At 37.1% G+C, this 16,158-nt stretch overlaps 1 protein-coding gene across 1 annotated transcript in view; it reads left to right on the top strand.

Annotated features, from left to right (window-relative positions):
• Window positions 1-16,158, top strand: part of igsf9bb (immunoglobulin superfamily, member 9Bb) — a 101,991-nt gene that overhangs the window by 36,105 nt on the left and 49,728 nt on the right. The window contains 1 exon segment of the mRNA XM_046868082.1: window positions 6,584-6,735. Within this exon segment, the coding sequence (XP_046724038.1) occupies window positions 6,584-6,735 (152 nt within the window).

Genomic DNA, 16,158 nt, shown 5'->3' with positions numbered 1-16,158 from the left:
GAAGCCATAATTCTTTCAAGCACTCAGTTGGAACTTGCAAGTAAATTAAAAGCTTGTTACTTTGTTACACCAGCTAGTTTTTTCTTGAAAGCCTCTTTTATAGTTTGTGTTGATAGAATTCATTTTTGTTTATTTTGTGCAGAAAAGTGACATTTAGGTGACATTGAATATTGTAACACGTGTGAGAATATTTTGTTTTATCTGAGATATTTATTCACATAAACTTCCCCTATTAAAAGCTAAGTCATTCTTGTCATCTCTGTACCCAGTGAAAATGATTTCCAAGAAATGCCAAAAAAACTGTAAACACTCATTTAAAGTCAATATCTGCAATATATAAATTTTTTGTTCAGCTACAATAATATGAATCCTGATGCCTCTGTCGGTATTACAAATCAATATAATCAATATGACTGATCAATCCTGAACATTTCTATCCTGATAGGAGTGTTCTGCCCTATCCAGGATGACTTCACCAATATTCATGAGAGCTCAATGAATACTTAATAAGTATGGAATTGATGTAAATCGTATGTAATGACCTTCATAATCACCAGATTGCAACCCCACTGAACACCTGTAGGACATTTTTGATAGTGTGTGAGTAAGCTATGGATTTTTCCACCAACATCATGAGACATCAACTAAGGGAATGTTTGTTTCGGATGAATGGCGTTTATACCCTCAGTACACTTCCAGAGACATGGAAGCCAAAAGCTGGTTTGGCAGCTTGGCATGTCACAGTGGCTTATTAACACACTTTTTGTTGTTTTTTTCTTTGTCCATCTTTTGTGTTCAAAATGTGCAACATTCACAGTTTTTGGGCTGTGCAGTATATAGTGCTAGATAATTATTATCTCAGATATTTAGCCACTGAGAAACCTGCAGTATGTAAATAAGCACTTTATTAAAACCATAACGTGTTTTGCAAACAATCTGTTCAATATCAGTCAGGAAGTTTGCTATCAACATTACACATTAGCTACACTAGATTTTAGAGTGGGCTTGTGGAGCTTTGTGGTCATTTAAACCACATGGGTGTTAGTAAAGTCAAGTGTTATTAAATTCATTCCAAAAGTGTGGTCTATATATATGTACTGTGTATAGCAAGGAGGTGTGGCAGCAGGTAAAGACAGATGTGGCAAAAGCAAAGGAAAAGGCATATGAGGAGCTGTATGCGAGGTTGGACACTAATGAAGGAGAAAAGGATTTGTACCAGTTGGCCAGGCAGAGGGACCGAGCTCGGAAGGCTGTGCTGCAAGTTAGAGCAATTAGGGATGGAGATGGAAATTTGTTGACTAGTGAGGAGAGTGTGTTGAGAAGATGGAGGGAGTCTTTTGAGCAGCTGATGAACGAGGAAAATGAGAGAGAGAGAAGGTTGGATGATGTGGAGATGGTGAAGCAGGAAGTGGATAGGATCAGTAAGGAGGAAGTGAGAGCAGTGATCAAGAGGATGAGGACCAGATGACATACCAGTAGAAGCATGGAGATGTTTAGGAGAGATGGCAGTGGAGTTTTCAACCAGATTGTTCAACAAGATTTTGGAAGGTGAGAGGATGCCTGAGGACTGGAGAAGGAGTGTGCTGGTACCGATCTTTAAGAATAAGGGAGATGTGAAGACCTGAAGAAACTACAGGGGAATAAAGTTGATCAGTCACACCATGAAGTTATGAGAAAGAGTAGTCGAAGCCAGGCTGAGGGAAGAGGTGACCATCTGTGAGCAACAGTATGGTTTCATGCTAAGGAAGAGCACCACAGATGCATTATTTTGAATGTTAATGGAGTATAATGGAGTATAGAGACGGTCAGAAGTAGTTGCAGTGTGTGTTTGTGGATCTAGAGAAAGCGTATGACAGGGTGCAGAAAGAGGAGCTGTTGTATTGTGTGAGGAAATCAGGTGTGTCACAGAAGTATTTGAGTGTGGTGCAAGACATGTATGAGGACAGTGTGACAGCAGTGAAGTGATATGCTCCTCTGCTTTATAATATGCTTCAGTCACAAAGCCACATAGCTATATCATTACATATTATATATCACATATTATGCATTGCCATAGTAATGATTTTCAAAACTGTCCATTTTTATAAAAATGGTAGAAAATAGAAAAAAGGCAACAAGTTTTTTTCCTCATTTTATATTAACATTAGCAGTGTAGGCAGCGCAGTAGTGACCCAGTGTCAGACCTTAGGGACAAACAGACAAATCTACTGTGTATAGAAAAAATTTTGCCCATTGTTATTTGATTATTATTTCTATATACACTATTATGTAGATAGTTTATATCAACAGATTTTCATATCTACCTAGTTCTTCCCTATCACATGAACAAAATCAACCACATGCCTCCTGTGAGACCTGTGATCCCACCTGCTGCACATGCTGCATCATTGAAACACCCATCATTGAAACTGTCACAAAACACCTACCCAAACTCAAACCACTTTTTTGTACATCCAGACATGGACAACTTTGGCATTGTTGGGATTTATGAACATTTGATCTCCTAATATTGTAGTTGTTTGTTAATGTGGTTCTACCCACCAATTCATGCTACTTTTGCACTGTAGCTTATATTGTAGCAGCGACACTTCTGGAAAGCTACAACCTACCCTCATTTTTTGTGTATGTGATTTTGCTTGGGTCGACGATACAAAGATTATGTGAGGCCAGCAGCTATGTGTGATGCTTTTAACGCAGATATGACATGCAAAATATTTAATTTGAGACACAGAGAAGCTCAATAGGAGGCCACTTGTTTCAAAAAGCTCTATTTAACCTCAGCGGATAGCCCTTTTTACTGACACTGCAGGTGCAGCCTGACTGGCACCAAACAACCTGCTGGAGCCTGCCGCTGGTCGTGTGTGTGTGTGTGAGATCACAGAAAGCGGGACTATAAAACCTGACAGTCTGCTGTGCATGAATAGGGAAGCTGCTGTACCAGCGCTTTGATTTCTGCCCACTGCAGGTGTAGTGCCATGTGAATCCGATGTCTGATTCAGCGAAAAATAAGGCACGGTTTATTCAGCCTGCCCATGCGCCAGTGTCAAGCGAGCTCACCGGACGGCTTGGGAGCCAGAAGCAGGTCGTAAGATCAATAAGAAACTGCGGCTGTGTGACGGCAACACACTCACGTTCTTTTACACACACACTCTTGTGGCCTTCAGCCTTTTGAGACATTCTGACAGATGCTTATAAGAGAGTGTGTGAGTGAAAGAGGGAGAGGGAGACTCTGTTTGTGCAGTGTTGGTGTTTAGTCAGCATCACAGGTCAGTGTGGGAGTGTGTGAGCTTGTCTGAAGATGAACAGCAAGCAGATGGAGATCTCTGAGTGGACAGATGTCTCTGCCTCACGGCCTCGTCGCCTCCTCTGACACGTGAATCCGAGAAAGCGATTTACTCTCTCTCACTCCGCATCTCCGATTTGATTAAGGAGAAGTAAACATTTTTAAAGATTTCTGACCGCCTTTCTCGTCTGCCCGAGTGGCTTTTAAATTATGGTTATTACTTTTACTCGCTTGATAATAGCCGCTTAAAAGAAAAAACCTGTTTGAAGATCTTTCAGAGGGAGTATGGGTGTAATAAGCTCATAAAATGACTGTTCTATTAAATATGCCTGGGTGAGATGTTATTGATTGTGCAATTTATTAACATCAACTGTACCTTTCTGATTGTTGAGAGCATCATGAGGTGGCGGTGCTTTTATTACTTGGATGTTATCTACTGTTATCAGTTTTAAAACAGCGTTCAACTTCAGACTTTATTCCTAAGTATAGACTTGAATTTGTAAGTTACACACGAGTTTACTAAAAAATAAAAACGGCTTGTATTAGTTTGAGTAAAAAGTAAACTATTACTTGCTTTCAAAAGTAAATGAACTGTTTCTGTGTTGGAATAGAACACTATGGTCCTAGAGGTGGTCCAGATGTGGTCCAAAATTAACATCCAGTAGTCCAAAATCTTACAATTTACAAAAAAAAAAAACCTTCACGTTATTAAATTATTCAAGATTTCATATTTATTGTCCATTAGTGTGGATGCTATGATATTTTTAGGCATGTATTTCTTGTTTATTAATTTAAGTGTGAAGCAATATGAAGTCCAGCACCTCTGTTTTACAGTCTGATGTAATCATAATATTTCATGCTGAGATGTATTAAAACAAAAACAATACAATATATTTTAAGGCCAGTGTTAAATCTTTACATATGACAAGATTGATTGATTGTTTGATTGATTGATTAAATAATTAATTGAATGATCTTTGAAATGGATCAAATTATGAACAGCAGTTACTTCCAGTGGACAATAAGTTTAGCAGATCAGTCTTTGGTTCACTATGGTCACTATGTATTTTTGTTTTTTACAGGATATTGCAATTAATCATCTAAAACATTGCACTTTTTTTTTATCAAGTACTTAACAGTTACTAACCAGTTACTAACATACAACCTAACAGTTGTATTCATATAAATTCATGTAGCTATTGGTTGTTACATTTTAGTTGATTCAAAATCTACACCAATTTTGAGTCGTTTAAACATGACACTTCTGTAATTTCAGTATTTTAATAGTCACACTTTCAGAGAGTGCAAGATTCAGAGAATATAAACCTACAACACTTCACCAAAAACCTGCTAATTCCATTGGTTACTAAAGTTACTGAAGTGGTTTAAGGTGTTTAAGGCTCTGGGTTACTGATTGGAAGGTTGGAGGTTCATGGTCCAAACTGCCACTCTTGTGGCGCTTAAGCAAGGCCCTTAACTCTCTGGGTTTCAGGGGTGCTGAATCATGGGTGAACCCCAGCTTCCTAATATCTCTGGGACCTGGTATACAGCAGCTTTACAGTATGGCAGAATATTTTCCCAAACTATACAGCATTAGCATACATATTCAGAAAATGCCACGCCTACAGTCTATCTTGCACCATGTTAGCGACCACAGAGGTGCTGTCTCACCTTGTCTCTCCTCTGGCTTCATAGCACCAACACGTCTTAATTAATTCTCCCGCATAATCACCTTTTTAAACTGAGTGCACAGAGAGGAGCGTTTCTCAGATCAGAAATGAAATTCTCAAAACTACTTGTTCAACCTCCACGTCATTTAGTCATTTATGCTCATCAAAAGAACATTTTTTGTTGCTTTAATCAAATTGCGAATGCTTTGGTACATTTGTTTAATCGACTGTGTACAAGTGTCTGCTGTTTCCTACATTATCAGTTGTTTATGTCGTGTTGATCAAAATATATTATACTGGTTTCACCTAAATAGTCTCAACCTCCAAAACATCTCAGCATCAGTCCATTGCATAAGACATTAAATGCAAAATGTTTAAACCAGTTGTCAGAATCTTTCAGCTAAAATTTCTATTCACCTTTTTTTGTAAATGTGACTTGAATTGATGAATTGTGCAGATGAATCTTGAATGTCACTAATGAAGGAGAGTGTATGGCATCAGATCAACCAATAATCAACCAGTTCTCTAAAACAGGTCAAAGGTGAATCTCGTGAACTTTCAATTTAAAAGTGTATACAGACAGAGCAAAACATATAAATTCTGAAAAGGGATGAACAACTAAGAAACAAACGGACACTTATATAGTACAATAAAAGTGTGAATCCTGTCTGGTCTCATGCAGTCAATAAAAATCAAATATGCAATCAAATAAATACATTTGTGCTGCTGAAATTCATAAATGCCAAACAGATGGAAGTCAAATTTTGTGCATTTTAGTCACTGTGATCCAAACCATAGTTTATATCAAGAAATTCTAAAACTGTGCGCCGTCATACTGACAACATGACTAAACATTTTGATGATTTTGTTTGTGAGCAATGACAAAATAGACTTTTCATTCTGATGGGAATGAGATGTTCACTGACACAAATACTTACTTTCGAGAGATGAACTAAGGATTTTGAGAAAAGTACAGGCTTTTACAAGAAATACAATGTTTTGTGCTGCTTGTACAAATTGTTTTGAGAAATGCACTTAATGGTTTGCAAATATTTAGTATGATTCAAGAAATGCTCCAAATCAACTGAGAAAAACTGTAATTAGCCACTTGTGGCATTTTCATCCCATTTTTATTTGTTAGTGAAAATGTCATTATCTTTGACCTGGTATATATATTTTTAAAGGGAATTTGAGAATAATATATACGTAGTTTTTATTGCAAAAAAAAAAATAAAAAATATAAATAAAATGAAAATTAAAATGTGTCATGTTCAAACAGGTACTGTTGAGTGCATTCAGCATTCCAGTTCATCCCAAAGGTTTTTAATAGGGTTGAGATCGGGGCGCTATAGCAGTCCATTGCATCTTCCACTCCAACCCATGCAAAGCATCTTTGTGCATCTTCATGCAGCTTGGGTCTCCTAGTTCAAGTAAACATCCTAATTTTTTAGGATGCTAAAGCATCCTACTCGAATGAAGAACCACAAAAGGCTAGAAATGTCTGGTGTCCCAATACTTTGGTCCATATAGTGTATGAAGGCATGGATTATGCCATGTCACTGATATGTAGCAGACACTGTGTTGTATGTATGTAAAATACAAATATATAAACACATTGTTTGTGTTGCAGCTCCTCCAACGTTCACCGACACACCACCGCAGTACGTAGAGGCTAAAGAGGGGGGCAGCATCACGCTCAGCTGCACTGCGTTCGGCAACCCCAAACCTTCAGTCAGCTGGATACGGGAGGGGGAGCAGTTACAGGATGGCACCAAGTACAAGGTGGGAAATAAATTTTCTCAGCTGCTAATGCTAACCATATGACACAAAATCTGAATTCTATACCCATCACTAGCGTTTGCATGGAACACTATTGGGATTTGATACTTTGGGTAATACAATGTTATCATGTGAATCCACTGAGAACTGTGAAGTATAATGGGAACGCTATATGAGAGGTAATTGGCAACCTTTATTTAGGATACATTTAAAAAAAGCATTTCATTACTTGTTTAACCTCATCATCATTTAGTCACATGTGAACATCATAAGAACATTTTTTGTTCCTTTGATAAAATTGCGAAAGCTTCTGTACATTAATTTAATTGATTGTCTACAAGTGTCTGCTGTTTCCTACATTATCAGTTGTTTATGTCGTGTTGATCAAAATATATTATACTGGTTTTACCTAAATAGTCTCAACCTCCAAAACATCTCAGCATCAGTCCATTGCATAAGACATTAAATGCAAAATGGTTAAACCAGTTGTCAGAATCTGTCAACCTTAAATTTCTATTAAACTTATTTTTGTAAATGTGACTTAAATTGATGAAATGTGCAGATCAGAATCTTGAATGTCACTAATGAAGGAGAGTGTATGGCATCAGATCAACCAATAATCAACCAGTTCTCTAAAACAGGTCAAAGGTAAATCTCGTGAACCTTCAACTGGAGAGTGTATACAAAACATTTTCAATCTCTGTAATCCAAAGCATAGTTTATATCAAGAAATTCTGGAAACTGTGCACCCTTATAAAAAACACCACATGACTAAACCTTCTGATGATTTTGTTTTTGAACAATGACAAAGTGACTTCATTCTGGTGGGAATGAGATGTTCATTGACACAAACACTTACATTTGAGAGATGAAATAAACTTTAACTTGATGAACTTTTGAGAAAAGTACAGGCTTTTGCAAGAAATTCAATGTGTTGTGCTGTTTGTACAAATTGTTTTGAGAAATGCACTTACTGCTTTGCAAATATTAAGGACAAAATCGAGAAAAGCTCCAAAGCAACCGAGAAAAACTGTAATAGTGCACAATGTATCCGGAAGCTGCTTTGTGATTGTAAAAGCATGTACAGTACTGATACAGCCAAACATTTTGGTAAAATATCTAGCTACACTACCGGGTACAACTAGCCAACTACATTTACGCCACTCTGTACAATTAGGATTTTTTAATATTAGCATTCATTTATGGGTGACCTGGTTTATTTAAAGCCTCTTCTGGAAACACTGGATGCAAAGTGGGAATATGTAGAAGGGTTGAAACACTTGTCCATTATATAACACTTATTCGCACATAGAGGGATTTAGACAAACCTCAGCCTAATTAAGAAGAAACCCAAAGAACCCATTAGTACAAGGAAACAACATGTAATTGCGTAGAACCTCTACACCAACAGTAATCTGAGCTTAAAGTCAAACTGTAGACCCTAGAGTTACAATAGTAAAATGTGGTTGAGCAGCAGCATTGCTACCTGTAGCTAGCTACTCACCAGCACTGAAGGAATTTCTTTTTTAATATATAAATATAAACTCATATATTTAAATGAATTTACCCATTTACATTTTGTTTAGATTTTTTGGGGGATTCGTAAAGCCACTCAGGATAGCCTGTCACATGACTTAATTGAGCCATCAATGTTTTGCCAAAAAGCATTTAGTGTGTCTTATTACAAATCTATGAGTGACAAGAAACACTTTTCTCTCTCGCTTATACACAGTGACACGTGCTAAGCTCTCCATCATAGTCTGCAGCTTCATAGCTTCATGCTCTGTGACCCTGTGAGATGGAAAACACTCGTCGAGTGTAATAGTTGACTCAGCCTGAAGAGTGTGTGTGTCTACAGACAGGGTAGCACATGTGTCACTGCACATCCTTTGAGCGGTTTCTAATTGCTAAATCTTTCTCTATGTCCCACGTCAGCCCTCTTTTTTCAGAGTCACCCTATCGATCAGAACAGCTCTAAGAATGGAAGTTGTATTAGCAGAGTTATTATTCCTCAAGCATGCCTCTGTATGAACAGTAACTCCGATGTTGTCGCTTGATTGGCAGGCATCCCTGTAGAGTCCCAGCTACAGGTGGCACTCTTACACCCTATGATAGGTGCTAAAATTGGAAGTGACAGATTCAAAGCAGTTTTCCACAATGTTCAATGTCAGCCTCTGCTTTATTTTATTCATTTTTTTATTTCTCTCCCTTTTTTATGCCCTTTTTTGGTATCTTGTCTGCTTTCCTACCATTTTTTTTCTTTACTCCTATTATCCTCTGCCATAATTTCCAATACGTTTCTCTCATTGCCTGTCCTATATTATGCATTATGCCGGAAAAGAGAGCCGAAATGTCCTGAATGAAATTAGGGCCTTAAACTTAAAAAAAAAAAAAAAATAAAATAAAATAAGGGATTATGTTGCCTTAGTCCCTTAGGATTTGTCACACACTTCCTTCATTATGTTAGAAGCTGATTTGCTCTTTCCCTTTTGCTTTTTGGGAATTGTTTATATGGAGTTTTATGTTGAAATGATGAAATTTATTAATAAAAATAGAATTATTAATTACACAATGAAGTAAAATGTTAATACAGTATAGTACTGTATACATTAAATAGCATTTTTGGGGTGGTGTCTGTTTATCACGGTTTTGGAACGAAACCACCGAGATAAACGGGGGATTACTGTATATATAATTATGACGGTTGGATTTTAGAGAATTGTAGGTGGTTTGTTTCAAATGGTTCTGAGAAAGAAGAAGCAGTTTTAGTAGTCGGATGTCCAGATAATTTTGGTCATTATAATGTATTTCAACAGACCAAATCTAAGTACAGTGACAGAGAAAGGTTTTAAAAAAAGCTTGTAGTTTAGTGATTAAATGTTACTAAACTCGAAAAACATCAGAGATTCTGAACATTTTAGCTGAAGCGGCTCATGTAACCAGAGATTACTACAGGACTGAAGACATCAGCCCAAAAAAAGGACAGATTTTCATAGATTTTAATTAGATTTCACCCTTTTTACATTCTTAATGAAGCATAATCACTTTGACCTGTCTTAGTTGTAGCCATAAACTAGCTTTCTCAGTTTCACTAATGCTCATGGAAAGTGGTAGCTCAGCCTTTGAATGGAGAAGTCGTGAGTTTAAATCCAAGCTTCACCCTACTGTCATTACAGGGCCCCTGAGCAAGGCCCTTAACCATCAAGGGCTTAGTTGTTTAAAATAGGACAATTTTAAGTTATAATGGATAAGAGTCTTTGCAAAATGCCATAACTGTTAGTAGTCTTGTTAGCTGTTCATCTGTAAGCAGGGGATTCGATGTAACCAAAAAATCAGTTTAGATAAAATTGTCGGAATAATTTGGAATCAGGTTAAAAATACATACCTACTCCACTCTTTCGGCTGGCACTACATATTCAGTAACTGCGACTGAAGCAATACTGTGGCACGACAGTTTATTTTTGGTCTGACGAACCCAGCACATTTTTTTTTAGAGAAACTAAACGTGGCTTTGTTTCTGCAGACACGGTAGGAACGGTGCCTTGCACACTCATATGACCTTAGAATGGAATGCAGTGGAGGCACCAACGGTTTTCTAAATGCAATGCATCTGTTTATAGAGATTGTACACTCAGCATAGAGAGTGTGAGAGTAATGCACGGTTCAGTCACTCCTTTTTTTTTTTGTGGCGTTCGATTTCCAGTACCACATCGATCAAAGGCAATTCCATACACATAGCTGTATAAGAGCTAGAAAATGGCAGCAACAGGCTTTTGCCTTGAAGACTGAACACTAAGCAGCTGAAGAGAGATGATGTTTTGGTGAGAGATGCGTCGCCATGCATAGCTTGTTAGTTTGAGTGACAGCGAGCATTTAGCTGATGAGAAAGAAACTCCGTTTGTTTTTTCTTATTGTTGTATTTATAATTTCCTCAGCAGCCTATAGATAAACGCCACACATTTTCAGCGATGATTTATAATATTTTAAAATGCCTCATTGGCAAAAACATGTTTACTGGGGTTTACATTAAAGTGTTATTATTTAAAACTTGAATTATCTGAAGAAACACTTATCCAGAGCGACTTACATTTATCTCATTCATACTACTGAGCATCTATTTGATAAGGGCCTTGCTCAGGGGCCCAGGAGTGGCAGCTTGATGTTCCTGGGATTTGAACTTCAGACCCAGTACAGTCCAGTGCCTTAACCACTAAGCTACCACCTCTAAGATCAGGATTTGATTTGATTTTCACTAAGCTTAGTTCTTTCCCGCATTGATACCACCAAGAGGCATACGAGGTGGTATCCAAAAGCTGTGTTTACAAGCAAATACTTTATTAATCTACGTTTACACACCATCACCTTCAAACTATCCCCTTGCACTGCAATACAGAGCTCAGAGGGTTCCTGCCACTTCTGGAATGTCTTTAAAAAGTCTTCTTTTCAAAGCATGCCATGCACCTTCTGCTATTCATGCTGGATATTCACAATGGTGCCAAAATGGTAACCTTTGAACTGGATCTTCATCTACAGGAAGAGGGCGAAGTCTGCAGTAGCCAAATCTGGCTAGGGTGGGTGGTTTCGAAATCTTTCACAAAGACGTTTGACATACGGCGACGTTGAAATGAGGTGTTTTGAACAGCAGGCGTGCTTCAACATCAACAACAAGAACCTTCAACAAAGCCGCCACTCAAAACACCTCATTGCAGCGTCGCCGTATGTCAAACCTACATCTTGTGAAACGTCTCTGTGGCAGATTTGCCCAGTCTCAACAGAATTTCATGTTTGCTTTTTGTACTAACTTGCTGTCCATGATGAAATTGCCGACGTGGTAATGCAGATTAGCACTAGTTAGCACCACTAGTCTCGAACCACCTCATACAATTGCATAGAATGTCTTGGGAAGAACTTTCTCATCAGTTGGCAGTGGTCACAGCTGGTCTAAATTAGCAGCCAGTAAGAACATCATATTACGTGATCACTGATATTGTCTCAGGTCCAAAGAATTGTTCTGTGATGTGTGAAATTTGTCCAGGATAGAACATTCAGGCCAAAAATCACACCAGAGTTAAGGCTCATGTCTGTGACTTTGCCTGTATGTATGTGTGTGTGTGTGTGTGTGTGTGTGTGTGTGTGTGTTGGGTCTGCTGTAGTCTAGCCACATGTCCCCATCTGCTTAATTAGAGTAATTACTGTGTTGCAGATTGCTGCTGTTTTGAATAAATGGGATGCACTTATGTGTTCTTGCAGTTCTGCATGCCTCTGTGTGTGTGTGTGTGTGTGTGTGTGTGTGTGTGTGTGTGTGTGTGTGTGTCATCTTACATACGATCACCCAGTTCGCAGCTGCTTCTGACTGTCGTCATGAGCTGTAGCAGCTGATAACTCTTAGAAAACCTTAAAATATGAAAAATGTCACCCTCGCAGATCTACAGCCCGCTAATTACTCAGAAATATTTTTATCACAATTAATAGCAAATCATATTAATAATCTTCACCAGTACATTTTGTAAAGGTACAAATGTAAGTCTATTATATCAATGTGATTCAGGTCATATTTATGATACCTTGTACTTTATATACATATATTTTTAGGAATCAAATATAAATCATAAAAAAAAAAGACCACAGATGATACGAAAAAAAAAAATGCAGCAATAAAGTAAAAGACCCAATTAACGATGAATGGCTCCGGGTTAATGGGAGTAATTATGGATTTAAAGTGGATTTAAAAAGCGAATGTTCTTAATGTTATGTTATAAATCTATAGGTGCCATTGGTTAAACCAATTAGCATCAGCATCGATTCTGCATGGGTAACCAGAATGTAAATGTTGTCACAGTTCCAGAGTGCCAGCAATGAAAGACTGTATTGACGGCTCGGGTCCTGCTAATTACGCTACCTTGATTTCCTGAAGGGATATCGACAGGTCAAGCTAACTTCCAGAGCATCAAAAGTTACTGTGTTTGCAACCCGTGAGCATTTCCTGCAATATCCTGTGCCAGTGTTTGACTTGCGTAATGCCTCTGTGATGTTTCAGCACTTAGTTGATACACCAATATGATTAAACCATTTTTAAATGCATGCAATTGTCATTAAAACGTTTTCTAGAGAATAACAAAACATCGAAACCTGGTGATATATACAATTTCTTTTTATTTCTATGAACTGTTCATCACTCATGAATCAATACCCTCACAGTTTAGTAGTAGTAATAATTATGACGCCGTTTAAAAAAATGTAAAAAATAAAGACTACGAGAATAAAGTCAAAATTACGAGAATAAAGTGTTACACCAGATACAGTGTCCATCCTATTTTGTGACCTTAAAGGGGGCTATTGCTCGATTGCAGCTTAAAAATGATGCCCCAGAAAAGTTTGCTGGGCAAACAACGTAAATTCACTGTTTCGACTTTATTCTTTTGGTTATTTTTTAATTTTTTAATTTATTTTCATAATTTTGAATTACTTCTATTAATGCTATGACTTTATTCTCATAATTCCGACATAAAGTCGTAGCACCATGAGAATAATGTCGTAACCTCCGATGCTAGTATAAAAAGTTTTACTTTACGACCAAAATATCAACATACTTACATAGAGAGATTGTAAAATATAGTATTAATGATTAAGCACAATAATTTTTTTTTTTCATAAATATAAAATTTTATAAATTTATATAGTTTTATGTTTGTATCCATAACAATATATATTACATATCAAATATAAAAAAAAAATCATTTGAGCATTGAGCAAGTGGAACAGGAGCATTATGGACATTTCTAAAGGCAGTATGTGGTTGATGTATTATTTTTCTGTTACGTCGCTATCAGACTAATTGGTGACAAAACATGAATTTCACTGACATCTATTGACCTAGACATATTTATGCGGATTTTAATTATTCCACCAATTGAACTGGCTTCTTATTCACATGAACTTTGTCTCCAAACCCTCGGGTCTTTTAAACCCTGTGTTGTCACACTCGTTTTTTGGCAAAAAACCCCGAGAAAAACTCTAATAAGTCCGGAGAGAGGCTCACTGTTAGTAAAATGCTGTACTTTTATGCTGATGTGACACCAGTTTTGCTGCATTTGCGTGTAGTGTTTAAGAGTAGAAAAAAAAAGGAGGTCATTGATAAACTGAATACCTTAAATATTAAAGTAAAAAAAAGAAACTGGTGTGGGAATCGACATCACTGTATCACAACTAAAATGTATGTTAAAATAATTATTTAGATTTACAGTATATATGCAGATTTTTGTAAACAGATGCAAAATACCTAATGCAAATATTTGGGCCATTCAATCTGTAAAAGTAGGATGTCACCTGTCTTTTAAAGAAAGGCAGTGGCTCAGCTATTTTTGCATCAAGGGGAAGTTTATACCATTACCTTGGTGCCAGAACAAAAAAGAGTCTAGATGTACATCTCCCTCTTACCCTGGGACATGGTGGGACCAGGTGAGCAGTGCTTGTTTATCTTTAACTGTATATAAGAATTAAATCTAAAATACGGTTAGGGTTTAACCTGAAGCTTCCAGCATACTTTTTTGGTGGGGGATTTAGAGGAATAAGACCTGTACTGGATGCCAGTTCATCACAAGTAAACTGCAAACACACACATATGCACCCTCTTGCCTCATTTATATACAAAGCATATATACACTGGCCAGTCTACTTACTGGCATAAAAACCTAAAGGACACCCATATAGTCGGCGGGAGAGTTCGCAAACCCAAGCTTAGGATTAAAGTACAGTACCCACAATTGAGGCTGGAAAACTATTCAGTTTTCTGTTGATTTTCAACACAAAACTTTCATAATAATAATAATAATAATAATAATAATAATAATAATCACATTTCCAAAACTTTCTATATTTACCTACAGTATATAATACATCTAAGTTTTGTAAAAGAAAGAATAAAAAAAGACACACATTGAACTCCTTTTTCTCTTCTAAACCTGTTAACAATTGATTTTATTTTATTTCAATGATTATTATTTAACATTTATTTTTTTCTTATTTCCTGCAACAGCAGTTATAATCACTTTAAAATCAGCTTCAGTAAAATGCATAATTGTTGACTATTGACTCAAAACTTAAATTAGTCATTTAGATGTCGTCGTGTGTTATCTGGAGAGTATCGGACGCATATGTCTTGTAAATAAGGGAGAACTGGATGAGAGCATTCACATAGCTGACGTTGTTTTTATGAATCAGACAGACTCATTAATGCATCACTGTGTAGTAAGAATTGTTATTTGTGCTCTTTCATATAGAGAGCCATTGTGTGTCATTGTTTAATTCATACTGTATAGCTCAGAACTGAAATATGAATGCTTTTCAAGAAACACACACTCTAGAAACCTTCAGTATTGAATTATAATGAAGGAATCTGCCTGATGTGCTACTTGATGAAAATCTCAAAAGATGTGCTTTGTTAATTCTGTTGTGAATGTACTTTGTTGCATGATTCATTTCATTTCCAGAGAGGTGAGGTCATGGTAATAAGCATTTTATTTATTAGTGGATATTGGGACATGTGCAAGGATGCTTTGGAAACCACTACTGGGACCAGTTCAGTTACAGTAAATGACACTGGAGAAGGTTTGATAGTTGCAAATCCCTGGTCAGTGGTTTACAATTATAGGCCAGGACAGTGGTGACTTTAGTGTTTAAGGTTATGTGTTACCAGTCAGAAGGTTGGGGGTTTATGCCCAAGCCATGCCAAGCTGCCTATGAGGACCCACGAGCAATGTCTTAACCTTGTGTGCTCTGGGAGGTGCTGTATCTCAAAGCTGAACCTGCGCTCGGACCCCAATTTCCTAACATTGGATATTTAAAGAAAGAATTGAATCATTCTGTAAAGTGCATGTGATAAAATAAATGCTTCTTCTTCCATTTCACGGTGGTACTAGTAACAGCTTGAGGGGCTCTAATAAAATGGGAATGGTGTATCTGTGGGTGTAAGAGAGAGAGAACAGGAGCACATTGATCTTTTAGTCCCTGGTGGAGTGGCCTGGTTTATTTGATCTCTCCCACGTTGTCTCCGTCTTTCTTTTTTATAGTTGTGATGTAATAACAACCTGCTCGTTTTGGTTAATGCCCTTTACTAAATGTTTTGTTGTTAAACTTCTAGTTTAAATGTCATAAGATGCCACGTTACTTGTTTTTGACGGAAGATGAAGTGGTAGCGTTTTTTTTCTACATTTTCCCACTACCCTTATACGACTACAAACCAGGTAGGGTGAAAGCTAACACGTGCTTCCTGTGAGTATTGTGAAGCCGTTCAGCTTTCTGAATTGATTATTACAGAAGAAAAGGCTCTCTTTTTTATAAGTGAGTAAAGTGTCACTGTGATTTTGTGGAGTATAGAATGTTTATTTTTGAGCATTGATACACCGACCAGGCCAAGCGCCTGTAATA

This window comes from Silurus meridionalis, chromosome 15 (genome assembly GCF_014805685.1).
Source record: "Silurus meridionalis isolate SWU-2019-XX chromosome 15, ASM1480568v1, whole genome shotgun sequence".
Taxonomy (NCBI): domain Eukaryota; kingdom Metazoa; phylum Chordata; class Actinopteri; order Siluriformes; family Siluridae; genus Silurus; species Silurus meridionalis.
The sequence above is the reverse complement of the archived record's forward strand: the minus strand, read 5'-3'. Positions and strand labels throughout refer to the sequence as shown.